Genomic DNA, 13,794 nt, shown 5'->3' on the forward strand with positions numbered 1-13,794 from the left:
TACCTGGTCCCGAGTTGCCCTTGCAGCTTCCTCAGGTCAATTTCACTCAGATCCACACCCATCCCTTTTCCTCTACTATATGTTTCTCCTCTCTTGGGCTAGGGCACATGGCTGGGATTGGCTCAGGCAGGCTCTTGCCATCCCCACTTTGCTCCTTTATCATGGGTGTTTTATTTTTATTTTTTGGTGCAAGCCAGGGGAAGGGAGTGATCCCTTTGCAAAGGGCAAGAATCTCAGCTTTCCTTGCTTCATGGCTGCCACCAAGCCCCTTGTCGGCTCACCCCACCCGCCATTCCTGACTTGCTGCCTCTCTTGCTCTTTTGTTGTCTCTGTGTCTCTGGGAATCATCTTGCTGCCATCATTTGCCCTGTACTGTGTTCCTATCTTCATTTGATTCACTTTCTGCAAGTCCAGGGCTAGAAGCAAAGTTTAGTACTGGTGTGGGTCTGAGACTATTATCACTCAGGAGGGGAAGAAAGCTCTGAAAGAAGCAAAAGTGGCTGAATGTGTCTGTTGTTGACCCCTTGGGGCTCAGAGGCCTCCAGCTGGCCTTACACACCTAGCCGCCCCCTTTGCTGAACCCATCCCACTCTATCTCCTGTACAGATCCGTGGCCAGCTGCAGTCCCACGGCGTCCAAGCACGGGAAGTCCGGCTGATGCGGAACAAATCCTCAGGTGAGCTTTCGTTCCCAGTGCCCTCCCCTTCTGCTGGCCAGCCTCGGCTTCCAAATCTCCCTCTTGCCTCTGTCTCTCCCCGCCTCCCTACCCCCGTTCCTGCCACAGCTGGGAATGGGCATCTTAGAGGGTCCTTCTCTTCTTTTCTCCCCTCCCCTATTCATAGCTCAAGCCAGCAGCCTCTATGGAAGGGCTGTCAGGGGATGCAGCTCTGGGCTGAGCTGACCACTCCCTGAGGGCAGGGCCAGAGCCAGGCTCTGAAGAACCTCCTCTTCAGGCCTCTTAGTATCTGAGGTGATGACCCTTCCCAGGACACTCCCTTCCCTCCTCTTTCCTCCTCCACATTGTTCTGGCAACAGTCTCTGACCAAAAGTAGGTCTGACATGGACCCACCCATCTGTCCCAAGAGGGGAGGCAGAGGATGGCTCTCATCCATGGTGCATCCCAAGAAGCAGCCGGAATTTTCTGGCCTGACCTGTACCCTCCCTCCCTCTTTCAGGCTGCTTGGAGCTGGCCTGAGATTAGCAGGGCGGGGGGCAGTTGTCTCTGCAGGACCTGTGCTCAGGCTCCCCAAGGCAGGCACAGTGGGGCCTCACTCTGCCTGGTCTTCTCTCTCCATTTCAGTCTCTCCTCCCCACACCACCTCCATCTCTCCTTTGTTCCTTCCCTCCTTCCTCCCTCACCCCATCCCCATTATGCTCTTCTATCTTCCTGTGCATCCTGATTGATGGTGATTCTTTTGAAGATCAAGCATGCCTACCCCACAATCCCCCACCCCCACAAACCTACCACTTCCAAAGCCTCCTTCTGTGCTCATCTCTGAAGGAGATGCTTTCTCAAGACCTTAAGCCCAAACCCCTTTCCCAGCCCCTCCCAGACCTGGAGGCTGTCTTGATGGCATGTAAGCCTTGCTGTTCCTCACTGGAGCCAGACCCCACACTAACTGAGTGTGGGTCTCTCTTTCCCTGAGGAGGCACCACAGGTGTGAACTCTAAATGTCTTGGACACTTCTCCCAAGCACTTACAGATTCTTAACTCTAAGGTCCAGCCACCATTCTGTCTAGGAGGACCTAAACTGTTAGTAACTGATAGTCTTCCCACTGTGGCCCCAATGTGTCTCCCTAGTGAGTTGTCCCTACTTCGCCTGCACCGAGAGCCTAAGCTGGGCTTGTGTCCCTAACCACCCCTGGTTTTTCATGTTCCAGGAGTCCCCGTAGCCTCACAGACAAGCCTATCCTGGCTTCTCCTTGGCTCCTTTGATTAAACACCTGCTCCAGGATTCTTCCTGGGCCCCCCTGGCCTTGCTGTGGGCCAGCCCTTGAATTACTTGCTTTGACCTGTGTGGAGCCAGCAGTCTGCCCTCCTTCCTCCTCTGGAGACAGCTCTCTCCTTGTATCCTTTCCCTCCCAGCTACTTTTCTCCATCTGTTTCCCCAGGCTGGCTAGGCAAATCTGCCTGAGCCTCATCTCTATGCCCATTTGGGGTGTATGTCTCCTCCTACCCTGCTCTGACTTTTCTATTCTTGTTTTCTTCCCTCCACTTCCCTCTTTCCTTCCCCTCCCATCCATCTACCTTGCCTCCCCTACTGTCTTTCTCTCTGATTGCTTTTTTTTTCCTCTTCCTTTCTCCTCTTCTCCCTTCCCTTTCTGCCCCAGTCCTCTCCCCTCGGGTCCCGCCCCCGGGAACGCCGTGTGTCCAAAGCTGTTGACTAACCCACTGCGTCTGTATCTGAATGCTGTCTCCAGGTCAGAGCCGGGGCTTCGCCTTCGTCGAGTTTAGTCACTTGCAGGACGCTACACGATGGATGGAAGCCAATCAGGTTGCTTTGCCGCACTTGAACCCCTACCCCCAAACAAATACTACTTTAAAATCGAGCGCTCCCCATCGCCTGAATCTTATGGACACAGTTCCCTGCCCTGTGTCCCAACCCCTTGTTCCCTTTCTCCCCTTTCCTGACCCCCACTATTTCCTCTTCCCATCTCTCGCTACCTACTGGGCTTCCCATCCGGTGCCCACACTCAACACCATCCCCCCATCCCCTTCCTACTGCCAGGCATTAGCGCACCCTCCACCTCTCCTGGCTGAGCTTTCAGAGAAAGAGCTGCCAGGGTAGGTTCTTTATTCCTAATTTCCCATACCCCAGGGGGACCTCCCTGCTCCAGAGTCAGCAGAGCCAGAAGTTGGTTGTGCTCTCAGGACCACTGGAAGTCCCGCCACTGGGGAGCGTAGCTGTTGGCACACAAACTGGCAAGACTTGTTTTGCCAGCCTTCTCCCTGCATGTGAATTTGGTCCTTTGAGTTCCGTGCAGAGGGACTGCTGTTGTTCATTCGAAAGTTCCAGTCAAATGTGATACTTTATTGACACCCTGGGCTCTGCTTGCCCCTTCCCTTTTCAGCACCCTCCCCACCCACAGGAGGCCCCACCTCCGCCTTCTCAGTAAGGAACTGTGTTGTCAGCAGTGGAGGGAGCCTGCTCCCTGAGCCTGGCACTGGATCCCAACACAGCAGTGTTGGGACCTTTTGTGATCCAGGGGTCTGCTCTGGCCATCTACCCTTGATCCCTGGTGTAGAGCACTGGAGGAAAGTGTCAGGGGAAGCAGGGGCAGCTGTGGTAGAGTGGAGGGTCCTGGCAGAAACAGCTCTGTGGCCAGCTCTGTGGGTTTGGTTGATAGGCTAGTGTGGTGGGCCCAGGACCTGGCCAGCCTTGGGAAGGTGCCTCATGGCAGGTCCTTCTGTTAAATATGCCTTTCTTTTTCCCCTTTTCCAGCACTAGCGCGTGTGTGCGCTCTCTCTCTTTTTCTCTCCCCTCCTCTCCCTCCCCTGCCCATCTCCCCTCATCCCCAAGTGTAGCTGGTTGTAGTTCTGGCCCCGGGTGTGGCCTGGCAGTGTCAGGGACGAACTCAAACTCGGCAAGCATCGATCAGCCGAGCATTGTATGCCTGATGATGTGTTCACGTGTGTGTGTGTGTGTGCGTGCGTGCGTGCACGTGCGTGTGTGCGTGTGCCCAGAAAAGCAGCGAGCAGCTGTGCCCAAGAGCTGTGGCACTTTCCTTCCCTCCCTCCCTGCCTTCTTCCCTCCTCCAACCTCCCTCCGTTCCCTGTCCCTCATCCATCCAGCTGAAGGGCTCGCTCACTCTCTTCTCCTTTGCTGAAACGGTGCGTGGGGCACTGCTACCTGGTTCTCACTGTGCTCTGCTTTTTCCTGCAGCACTCCCTCAATATCCTGGGCCAGAAGGTATCCATGCACTACAGCGATCCCAAGCCCAAGATCAATGAGGACTGGCTGTGTAATAAGGTACAGGGCCGGTGGGCAGCAGGTGCTGAGGAGAGAAGCAAGACCCATCAAGGGCAGCAAAGCTTGTCAGGAGATGTGGTATTGGTGACAATCTCTCCAGCCCCCAGCCAGCCTGGCTCTGCCTTCATCAAACAGTCTTGCCTGGAAGCCCAATAGGCTTGAAAGAAATGTTTGCAAAAGTGACTGACAAGCCAATATGGCGTGTAAAACATGGGCTTTGGAGGCAGGCTGGCTGCAGAATGTTCAGGTCTGCCTTGATAGTGTTCGGGGTACCTCATGTTCCTCATGCCTAAGAGATAAAGCAAGTAATAATAAGGTTATTGGGAGAATTAAACTGTTGATGGGAAGGTAACATTCAGTGACTCCTGGCCCATGGTCAACACTGTGTAAGCACGTGTTATTGCTGTTGAAGAGAAGCATAGATTGTTCTGAGAGTGACTCAACCTTGAAGGCCACCCTGATGCAGCCATGTCACACCTGAGCCTAAAAGGTACACTCCATAATGCCTAAGAGGAAGTTTATGCTCAGAGGTGGAACCATGGATGAGCCTTTAGCCCACAGGGTGCCCCCAACCCCTTTGCCACAGTGGCCTCAGGTTCTGGGGCCAGCGTTTTGTTTTGTTTTGTTTTGTTTTAATTTAACTTAATTTTTTTGTGTGTGTGCGTGCATGTGCTTTTTAAAAGTAAGATCTCCCTCTAGCCCAGGCTGACATGGAACTTACTCTGTAGTTTCAGGCTGGCCTCTAACTCACCAGTGATCCTCCTACCTCTGCCTCCTGAGTGCTGGGATTAAAGGTGTGCAATACCGCATCCAGCATAGCCAGCTTCTTTATTCCACAGTCCCACTTCCTATGGCTGTCAGTCCTGAGACCTAGTGGCAGGGCTCAGAGGTGGTGAAGCCCCTGCCTCCTCATTGAGAAGCACTCTGCTTAGTTAGGGGGAAATGCCATCTGTCATCATGTAGGACCAGGTGTTCAGTCTTTCTGCAGAGGTCTCTCTGTTTTCAGATATTCCTTGAAACCAGGGCTCTCTCTGCCCTCTTTTCAACCTTCATGCCCTCCCTCCCTTTTGGTTATGAGATCCTGTTGCTTCTATGTCAGAAATGCCACCTTCCTTCCCTTGCCATTCCTGCTACTCATTCCAATCCCCACACCCTTCCCAGTTGCTGCAGAGCCCCCTCTGGTATGCTGGTCTTTTCCTTCTTTTTCCCACCCTCACCTGGAACACTGCAGCTGAAACCCAGCTGTGACCATGTCTTTCCCTCTCTGCCTCAAACCCTAACAACTTCAAGTTTGAGCAAGGATCTTTCATTACCTAGTATGTCATCTTCCCTTACTAGCCCAGGCTTTTGCCTCTCTCTGCTTGCCTCCCTGCACCAGCTGTAGGAAGTCTCTTATTCCTTCCGCTAAAATCCTGCCCTAGCAAAGCTGAACGTATCAGCTTCCCAGATCAAACATCTTGCTTCTGCGCAGCCCTGCCTATTAGCTGTGTCCCTCTCTGCCCATTCCCCGTCCCTGTCAGCACAGTCCAAGCAGTCTGTCTTCGCAACATTAAATAGGGCCTGGCAAAAGTGTGCTGCTTAGTACCTGACTAGAGAATGGAGGTAGAATGTAGTGGAAGCTGGAGAAGGTCTCTAGTGGCTTAAAGATCCAAGAAAAAATTTTCTCAAACTAGCAGGATTCTTAAAAGTCTGTTGAGGGTGAGAAAAATTTTAAAAAATAAAAACAGGATTCAACATGGGAGGGAAGAGGAGGGAGGAAGGCTGCTGGCTTCTGAGAGGAAACTGAAATATTCCGGTAGAAAAGCCTTTTAAGAAGAGGAACTTACTAGAAGGACTGAGAGGGACAATCCTGAGGGTTGATAGCCCCAAGAAGACAGAAGGGAGGGGAGATGGCAGCTACTGTAATGTGTGAGGCTAGTTGATTCCTGAACTAAGGAGGCTGACACTGAGGACCAGTTGTCCGAGAACCAGCTATCAGAGAAAATTCACAGATTGAGAATGATAGTGAAAGTTCCAGAAGATCCCTGCCACCCCTTAGCCTTAGAACCTCCCTTGCTAGGGTATTATCATGGAGTTCTCTGGGAGCATCTTCAAATCCACATTTGAGCATGCCATGGAAAGTCCTCTTTCCTCTGACTACCTGGCCTATGTCTCAACAGTGTGGTGTCCAGAACTTCAAACGCCGAGAGAAGTGCTTCAAATGTGGTGTGCCCAAATCAGGTGAGGCCAAACATCCTGGAGTGGGGAGAGGAGGGAGGGTCTAGTTTGCAGGGGTTGGAGTAGCATGGGGAGAGTGACTAGCCATGGAGACTACCTCTTTGTTGACCAGCCTATCTTCTACTGTCCCACACAGAAGCAGAGCAGAAATTGCCCCTTGGCACCAGACTGGATCAGCAGGCACTGCCGCTGGGCGGGCGGGAGCTAAGCCAGGGCCTGCTTCCACTGCCACAGCCCTACCAGGCCCAGGGAGTACTGGCCTCCCAGGCCCTGTCGCAGGGCTCAGAGCCAAGCTCCGAGAACGCCAATGACAGTGAGTCATTTGTTCCTTTCCCCTTCCTCTGTGCCCTAGGGCATCTGATCCTGGCCCTCTAAGGCCAGAGAAATGGTAGTGAGTAGGACTTGATCCTTCTGAGGGTCTCCAGCTGGTGAGGGGTAGACATGTGTTGTAGGGAGAGCAGGAGGAGGAGAAGCAGCCTACAGCCTGGTGGGGGTGGCTGGGAAGGTTCCTAGCAGATGAGCAGCCAGGCTGACACCTGGACCGACAAGCCATTTACCTGCGGGGAAGAAGTGAGAGGAATCAGTAGGTGACCAGGTATGCAGGCCAGGAAGCAGTGGGGAACCACCAGCTGGGGGCTGAACAGGCTGCCAGGGCTGGACCCTAACACTGAGCGCCTTCCCACAGCCATCATTTTGCGCAACCTGAACCCACACAGCACCATGGACTCCATCCTGGGGGCCCTAGCGCCCTATGCGGTGTTGTCTTCTTCCAACGTGCGTGTGATCAAGGACAAGCAGACCCAGCTGAACCGAGGCTTCGCCTTCATCCAGCTCTCCACCATCGTGGTGAGGGCGCACAGGGGGGGGGCCGGGCAGCCAGAGTCCCGGCCCCCAGGGTGGGGAGGAAGGGATCCTTACCCTACCCCCACTGCGACACCCAGCTGGAAATGGGGCAATAGAGCCGGGGGCCTCCCCGGGCCTGACCCTTCTTTCCTTGCTACCCGTCTTCCAATAGGAAGCAGCCCAGCTGCTGCAGATCCTGCAGGCCCTGCACCCTCCACTCACCATCGATGGAAAAACCATTAATGTCGAGTTTGCCAAGGGTTCTAAGAGGTCAGGGCCCTACTTATGTCTCCTCCCAGTATGCCCCTCCCCCTCCCAGCTTGGAGCCTGCCATTTCACTCCCAGTCTCTGCTCTCCTCCCTAGGGACATGGCCTCCAATGAAGGCAGTCGCATCAATGCTGCCTCTGTGGCCAGCACTGCCATTGCTGCAGCCCAGTGGGCCATCTCACAGGTACTTGGCTCCCTCCACCTCCATCACTTTGACATCTGACTCTCTCAACCCTCTTGCCCCCGTCTTGGCAAACAGCAGGGCTGGTTCACTATCAAGACTGAGTGCCCCGTCGCAACCACCTTTCTCTTGCCTTCATAGACCTTGGCCTATTTCCACTCTGTTCTCTCCAGCTCCCTTCCCGGTCACTTCCTGTCTTAATGTGAAGATATACATATATAATAATAAGTATATACTATGTGTATGTATCATATATTTCTCAAAAGAAGTTTATAAATGCCTGAAAACATTTGGGAGCTGATGGTCTCACATACTTGTATTTCCAGCTCTCAGGAAATAGGGCCAGGAAGATCAGCAGTTCAAAGCCAGCCGTGACTACAGAGTGATTTTGAGGCTTCCCTGAGCTACATGAGACCCTGTCCCACAAAAATAAAGAAAAGAAGGAAGGAAGGAAGAAAAAGAAAGGAAAAGAAAATAGATAGAAGAGGGGGCTGGAGAGATGTCTTAGTGGTTCAGACACTTGCCTGCGAAGCCCAAGGAACCAGGTTTCAATTCCCTAGTACCCACCTAAGCCAGATGTAATGTGTCTGGAGTTTGTTTGCAGTGGCTAGAGACCCTGGTACGCCCATTCTCTTGATCTCTGTGCAAATAATTCAATAAAAATAAAAAATAGGGCTGGAGCCAGGTGTCAGGGCGCACACCTTTAATCTCAGCACTCAGAAAGTAGGTGGATGGATCACTGAGTTCAAAGCCACCCTGACACTACACAGTTAATTCCAGGTCAGCCTGGGCTAGAGTGAGACCCTACCTCGAAAAACCAAAAAATAAAAAAGGTGGGGAGGGTGGCTGGTGGGATGCTTTAGCGATTAAGGCACTTGCCTGCAAATCCTAAGCACCCGGGTTTGATTACAGTACCCACATGAGCCAGATGCCCATGGTGGCCCACGCATCTGGAGTTCATTTTCAGTGGCTGGAGGCCCTGGTGCACCTATATTCATTGTCCTCTGCCCCCCTTCAAATGAATGAATGAATGAATGAATGAATGAATAAATAACTAAATAAATAAATAGGTAGAAGAGAGCAAAATAGATCAACAGATATACTGCATGCCCAGAATGCCAGCAGATGGGAAGCAAAGGCAAAAAGATTGCCACAAATTTGAGACCAACCTGGGCTACACAAGAAGTCCCTGGAGAGAGAACATGGGGGGGCAATGAAAAAGAGGGGGAGAGAAGGATGGGAGGGTCTTGCTTGGTCTGAGGCCCAGCACACACCCACCGCACCCCAGTATCAGCCCTGGAAACATTTGGGCATGTACCCTTTTTCCAGTCTCTACTGCTCTGTGTTCTACTGAGCAGGCACCCCTCACATTTTGCTTGTCTTAAGGATGCATACTTTTCTGCTTGACAGAAAGACTAGCCCCACGTGTAGAATAGATGCTTCTAGCAGGCTCCTCCTCTCTTGTCCTCCCCTGTTCTAATGTGCTCCCACCTGCTCCTCAGGCCTCTCAGGGTGGGGAGGGCGCCTGGGCCACGCCAGAGGAGCCACCAGTCGACTACAGCTACTACCAACAGGATGAGGGCTATGGCAGCAGCCAGGGCACAGACTCCATCTATGCCCATGGCTACCTCAAGGGCACCAAGGGCCCTGGCATGACTGGAACCAAAGGGGACCCAACCGGAGCAGGTGAGTGCCATCATCTCTCCAGAGTCCGTTGCTGGGGCTTGCGTGCGGAAGGTCCCACGTTCGGCCACTCACAGGCATTCTACCCACGTTTCCTTCCAGGCCCTGAGACCTCCCTTGAGGCTGGGGCCGACTCGGTGTCACTGCAGGCTTTCTCCCGAGCCCAGTCTGGTGCTGCCCCTGGCCTCTACCAACAATCAGCTGAGGGGAGCAGCAGTCAGGGCACTGCTGCCAACAGCCAGGTAGGGGCTCCAGGAGTGCATACCCTGGGGAGGCAGGCAGGCAGGCAGGGTGATCTTCAGTGGGCAGGGGTGGTCATTGTCAGAGACTGAGCCCTGTTCCCCTGTTTGACCCCATGACTAGTCGTATACCATCATGTCACCTGCTGTGCTCAAATCTGAGCTCCAGAGCCCCACTCATTCAAGCTCAGCCCTACCACCAGCCACCAGCCCCACTGCCCCGGAGTCCTACAGCCAGTATCGTGAGTAGCCACGGCCTATGGGAAAGGGTGTGGGGTTCTTGTCAAAGCCGGGGGAGTATGACCTCCTTCCCTTTTCTCCCCACAGCTGTTCCTGATGTCTCTACTTATCAGTATGATGAGACATCTGGCTATTACTATGACCCCCAAACTGGTCTGTACTATGACCCCAACTCCCAAGTAAGTGACAGGATGGCTCAGGAAAAGCTGGAGTATTGTTGGGTGGCAGCTAGCCCTACAGGTCCCCTCCTCAAAGTCTTCCTTCACAGTCCCTGTTCTCATTCTTGCCCTTAGTATTACTACAATGCTCAGAGCCAGCAGTACCTGTACTGGGATGGGGAGCGGCGAACCTACATCCCTGCCTTGGAACAGTCAGCTGATGGGCATAAGGAGACAGGGGCACCGTCGAAAGAGGGCAAAGAGAAGAAAGAGAAGCACAAGACAAAGACAGCCCAGCAGGTGACGTCTCACCCAAGTCACCACTTGACATCTTATTTTGTCACCTCTTACCATCTCTTCCTGAGGGAGGCAGGATAATGGGTGGCATGATAAGGACAGTACCTGCTTCACACAGGCAGGGCTGTACTTTGTTTGTTTGTTTGTTTGTTTGTGATGGGGCCTGGCTTTGTAGTGTAAGTTCCAAACTCGCGGTGAGCCTCCTGCCTTAGTTTGGTTGCTTAGTTTGCTTGGATTATAGGAATTCACCACCACACATGGTTTCAAACATGTCTACTTAACTTTATGAGGTAGCTTTTGTCATTCAAGCTTTTCCCTGTCCCCCAGTGGGAATCTTTATGCTGCCTTTAATGTCTAAATCTCAGAGGAATTCTCACAGACCCATAACTTGTTGTATAGAGGGAAAAAAGCACCACCATTGCAGTATTTTCTGGTAGAAGGGCAGTTAGAGGAAACCTTTAGTGTGTGTCTACGGAGGAAAAGTTTGACAATCAGAGCCCAACACTTAGAAGCAAGCACTAAATGTTCTCTTGGCAACACGAGGAAGTCTGAAAATGGTAGTGTGCCCTGGGGACAACACCTACCACGGAAAGTAGCATCATGTCACACATGTAAATGGAAATGATACACAGTTCTTGGAGTATAGCCCAGGGGAAGAGTGTTTACAGTGAAAGAGAGCAAGCAAGCCCTCCGAATAGAGGCACAGGTAGGAGGTTCGCTGTGGGTTTGAGGTCCGTCTGGGCTAGACAGAGACCCTGCCTCAAAAACAAACAAACCTAGTAGAAGCGCAACCATAATAGTACAAGTGCCTGTCAGAAGACGAGGGACACAGCTAGAGAAGGGCTTTCAAAGGAGCCCTGGTGACACTATGGAGAAATAGGACCTTGCACCCCTGGCTCACTTTCTGCTCATTGTGCCACTCAATGGACCCAATTCCCTTGCTCAGACTGCTCCTGTACCCTTTGCCTGTACAAATCACAGAGATCGAGAGGGCAGGAGACTGTTTGGAAATAGGATTGGTAGGAGTAAGGTGCCTTACAGGCCCTGGTCAGGAGTTAGGTCTGTTTGTTTTTATTCTGAGGTAGGGTCTCGCTCTACCTCAGGCTGACCTGGAATTCACTATGTAGTCAGGGTGGCCTTGAACTCATGGTGATCCTCCTACCTCTGCCTCCCAAGTGCTGGGATTAAAGGCGTGCGCCACCATGCATGGCTGAGTTAAGTCTATTTTTAATGTGATGGTTTGAAGGAGGTTGTATTTGGGGAGTAGTTGATAGTGTAAAATAGTGCTGTATAAGGGGGTGCAAGATCCATAGCCCAGAAGCGAGGTGAAGACAGTGTGGGTTTAAGGCTGCAGAACAAGAAGGGTTATGGGCTGTTGCAAAGGCTGAAGGTAAGAGGGTAGAGATAGTGGCCCCAACCTTGAGTGTTTCTGGGAACCTTATCTCCACCTTTACTCCCAGATTGCCAAGGACATGGAGCGGTGGGCCCGCAGTCTCAACAAGCAAAAAGAAAACTTCAAAAACAGCTTCCAGCCGATTAGTTCTCTGAGAGATGACGAAAGGCGGGAATCGGCCACTGCAGACGCAGGCTATGCCATTCTCGAGAAGAAGGTGTGTTGTGGCTGTCCGTGTGCACCCCGCCTGCACTCTCAGCCCACCTGGGGCCCTCTCTAGAGTCCTGAATTTCTGTGTCCTCTACCCAGGGAGCACTAGCTGAAAGACAACACACCAGCATGGATCTCCCGAAGTTGGCCAGTGAGGACCGACCAGTGAGTGCTGAGTCACAAGGGGGCAGGGGGCTGTGGTCTGGCCAGGCCTGGCTGACTGCCCACCCTAACCCTTTACAGAGCCCGCCACGAGGGCTGGTGGCGGCATACAGTGGGGAGAGTGACAGTGAAGAGGAGCAGGAACGTGGGGGTCCAGAGCGGGAGGAGAAGCTTACAGACTGGCAGAAGCTAGCCTGTCTACTCTGCCGGCGCCAGTTTCCCAGTAAGGAGGCTCTCATCCGGCACCAGCAGCTCTCCGGGCTCCACAAGGTGACTTGAGGAAGGTTGCCAGGGCACCCTGAGCCTAGCCCACCTCAGCCCAGCTGCTTCACTTCTTGCCCTGTCCTCTTTGCAGCAAAACCTGGAGATTCATCGGCGAGCCCACTTGTCAGAAAACGAGCTAGAAGCACTAGAAAAGAATGACATGGAGGTGAGGTGTAAACTGTTCCTGGGCTTCATCTCATCTCCCCAGTCCCAGTCCCTGTCCCACCAGGCCGCGGCACTTCTGGTTCCTTAGCTAAGATCAGTTTGATAGCCATTAGTTATCAGTCCCCTCCCCTGGGATGTTTGTACCATCATGCCCTGACCCTCAAGACCTGGGACCTGCTGACCAGATAAAACTGTGCATGGCAGCCCACCCCACCATCTGTGCCTATATTTGCTGAAAGTAGCAGCCAGCTCCCCATCATCCTCATGTGCACCTACGCATTCACAGCAAATGAAGTACCGGGACCGTGCAGCTGAACGCAGGGAAAAGTACGGTATCCCTGAGCCACCGGAGCCCAAGCGGAGGAAGTATGGCAGCGTATCTACAGCTTCCGTGTGAGTGCCGGGCCCGGAACCAGGTGAGGGGGCCTGGGGTTAGCAGACTACTCACATTGTCCGCTGTCTCCTGCAGAGACTTTGAGCAGCCCACTCGAGATGGGCTGGGCAGCGACAACATTGGTAGTCGCATGCTCCAGGCCATGGGCTGGAAAGAGGGCAGCGGCCTGGGCCGAAAGAAGCAGGGCATTGTGACACCCATTGAGGTGAGTCTCTGTGAGCTGTCCTTTTGTCCTCAACACTTCCCATGCACCTCCACTAATCTGACAGGCCTCTTTCTCTCACACAGGCCCAGACACGAGTGCGAGGCTCTGGCCTGGGTGCCCGGGGCAGCTCCTATGGGGTCACCTCAACGGAATCCTACAAGGAGACACTGCACAAGACAATGGTGACCCGCTTCAATGAGGCCCAATGAGCAACATCTATAGATGTGGGGTATCTATCCAGGGACAGGGGGAGATGTGGTGTTGGGTAGTCTGAGGGAGACCCTTCCGTCTACCAGCCTGCTCGCTAGCCAGAGGCCCTAAATGAATCACTCTTGGAATTTATGATTTTTGTTGAGAAATTGGGCTGAAATCATGTTCCTTTTGTAATAAAAGCTGAAAAGCCTGTGTCTTCCATCTCTACTTCTTCATGCTCCAGCATCATTTTTGAGCACACAGACACAGAGTGTATATACATGGATATCAGGTCAAGCTGGGGGCGGTAATGGCATTCATCATTGGAAGCACTTGGTAGCTATAGAAATGTGAGGCTTTAGCCCGCATCCCAACCCGAATGATCCTGGCCTGGCCCCTCTCCCTTATCTAGCAGGTACCAGAAAATCTAGTACCACCAGGCTTAAAGTTCTCTTGGTTCAGACCCAGGGTTGGTTTTTTGTTTTTGTTTTTGTTTTTTTCTTTTTGGTTTTTCGAGGGAGGGTTTCACTGTAGCCTAGGCTGACCTGAAATTTACTATTTAGTCTTAGGATGGCCTAGAACTCATGGCAATCCTCCTACCTCTGCCTCCCAGAGTGCTAGGATTAAAGGTGTGCACCACCACGCCCAGCCTGGGAATTCTTTATCTTCTGTAGTCCCTAGACTCAGTTTGGTTGCCATCACTGGGCTGGGG

At 52.7% G+C, this 13,794-nt stretch overlaps 1 protein-coding gene across 5 annotated transcripts in view; it reads left to right on the top strand.

Annotated features, from left to right (window-relative positions):
- Positions 1 to 13,310, top strand: part of Rbm10 (RNA binding motif protein 10) — a 42,393-nt gene extending 29,083 nt beyond the window's left edge. For 3 of the 5 annotated variants that reach the window (XM_004668803.2, XM_045140197.1, XM_004668805.3), the window contains 20 exons: positions 607 to 676; positions 2,422 to 2,495; positions 3,885 to 3,971; positions 6,131 to 6,191; positions 6,325 to 6,501; positions 6,874 to 7,034; positions 7,204 to 7,301; positions 7,396 to 7,483; positions 8,983 to 9,166; positions 9,266 to 9,405; positions 9,527 to 9,644; positions 9,730 to 9,821; positions 9,936 to 10,100; positions 11,558 to 11,707; positions 11,800 to 11,865; positions 11,944 to 12,132; positions 12,218 to 12,292; positions 12,578 to 12,684; positions 12,761 to 12,890; positions 12,974 to 13,310. In XM_004668803.2, the coding sequence (XP_004668860.1) occupies positions 607 to 676; positions 2,422 to 2,495; positions 3,885 to 3,971; positions 6,131 to 6,191; positions 6,325 to 6,501; positions 6,874 to 7,034; positions 7,204 to 7,301; positions 7,396 to 7,483; positions 8,983 to 9,166; positions 9,266 to 9,405; positions 9,527 to 9,644; positions 9,730 to 9,821; positions 9,936 to 10,100; positions 11,558 to 11,707; positions 11,800 to 11,865; positions 11,944 to 12,132; positions 12,218 to 12,292; positions 12,578 to 12,684; positions 12,761 to 12,890; positions 12,974 to 13,099 (2,358 nt within the window). In that variant the 3' untranslated portion in view covers positions 13,100 to 13,310. The remainder of the gene's footprint in view (positions 1 to 606; positions 677 to 2,421; positions 2,496 to 3,884; positions 3,972 to 6,130; positions 6,192 to 6,324; positions 6,502 to 6,873; positions 7,035 to 7,203; positions 7,302 to 7,395; positions 7,484 to 8,982; positions 9,167 to 9,265; positions 9,406 to 9,526; positions 9,645 to 9,729; positions 9,822 to 9,935; positions 10,101 to 11,557; positions 11,708 to 11,799; positions 11,866 to 11,943; positions 12,133 to 12,217; positions 12,293 to 12,577; positions 12,685 to 12,760; positions 12,891 to 12,973) is intronic. The other 2 variants (XM_004668804.2, XM_045140198.1) reach the window with 1 other exon arrangement.
- The last annotated feature ends 484 nt before the right edge of the window (positions 13,311 to 13,794 follow it).

Source organism: Jaculus jaculus, chromosome X (assembly GCF_020740685.1).
Source record: "Jaculus jaculus isolate mJacJac1 chromosome X, mJacJac1.mat.Y.cur, whole genome shotgun sequence".
NCBI classification, from domain to species: domain Eukaryota; kingdom Metazoa; phylum Chordata; class Mammalia; order Rodentia; family Dipodidae; genus Jaculus; species Jaculus jaculus.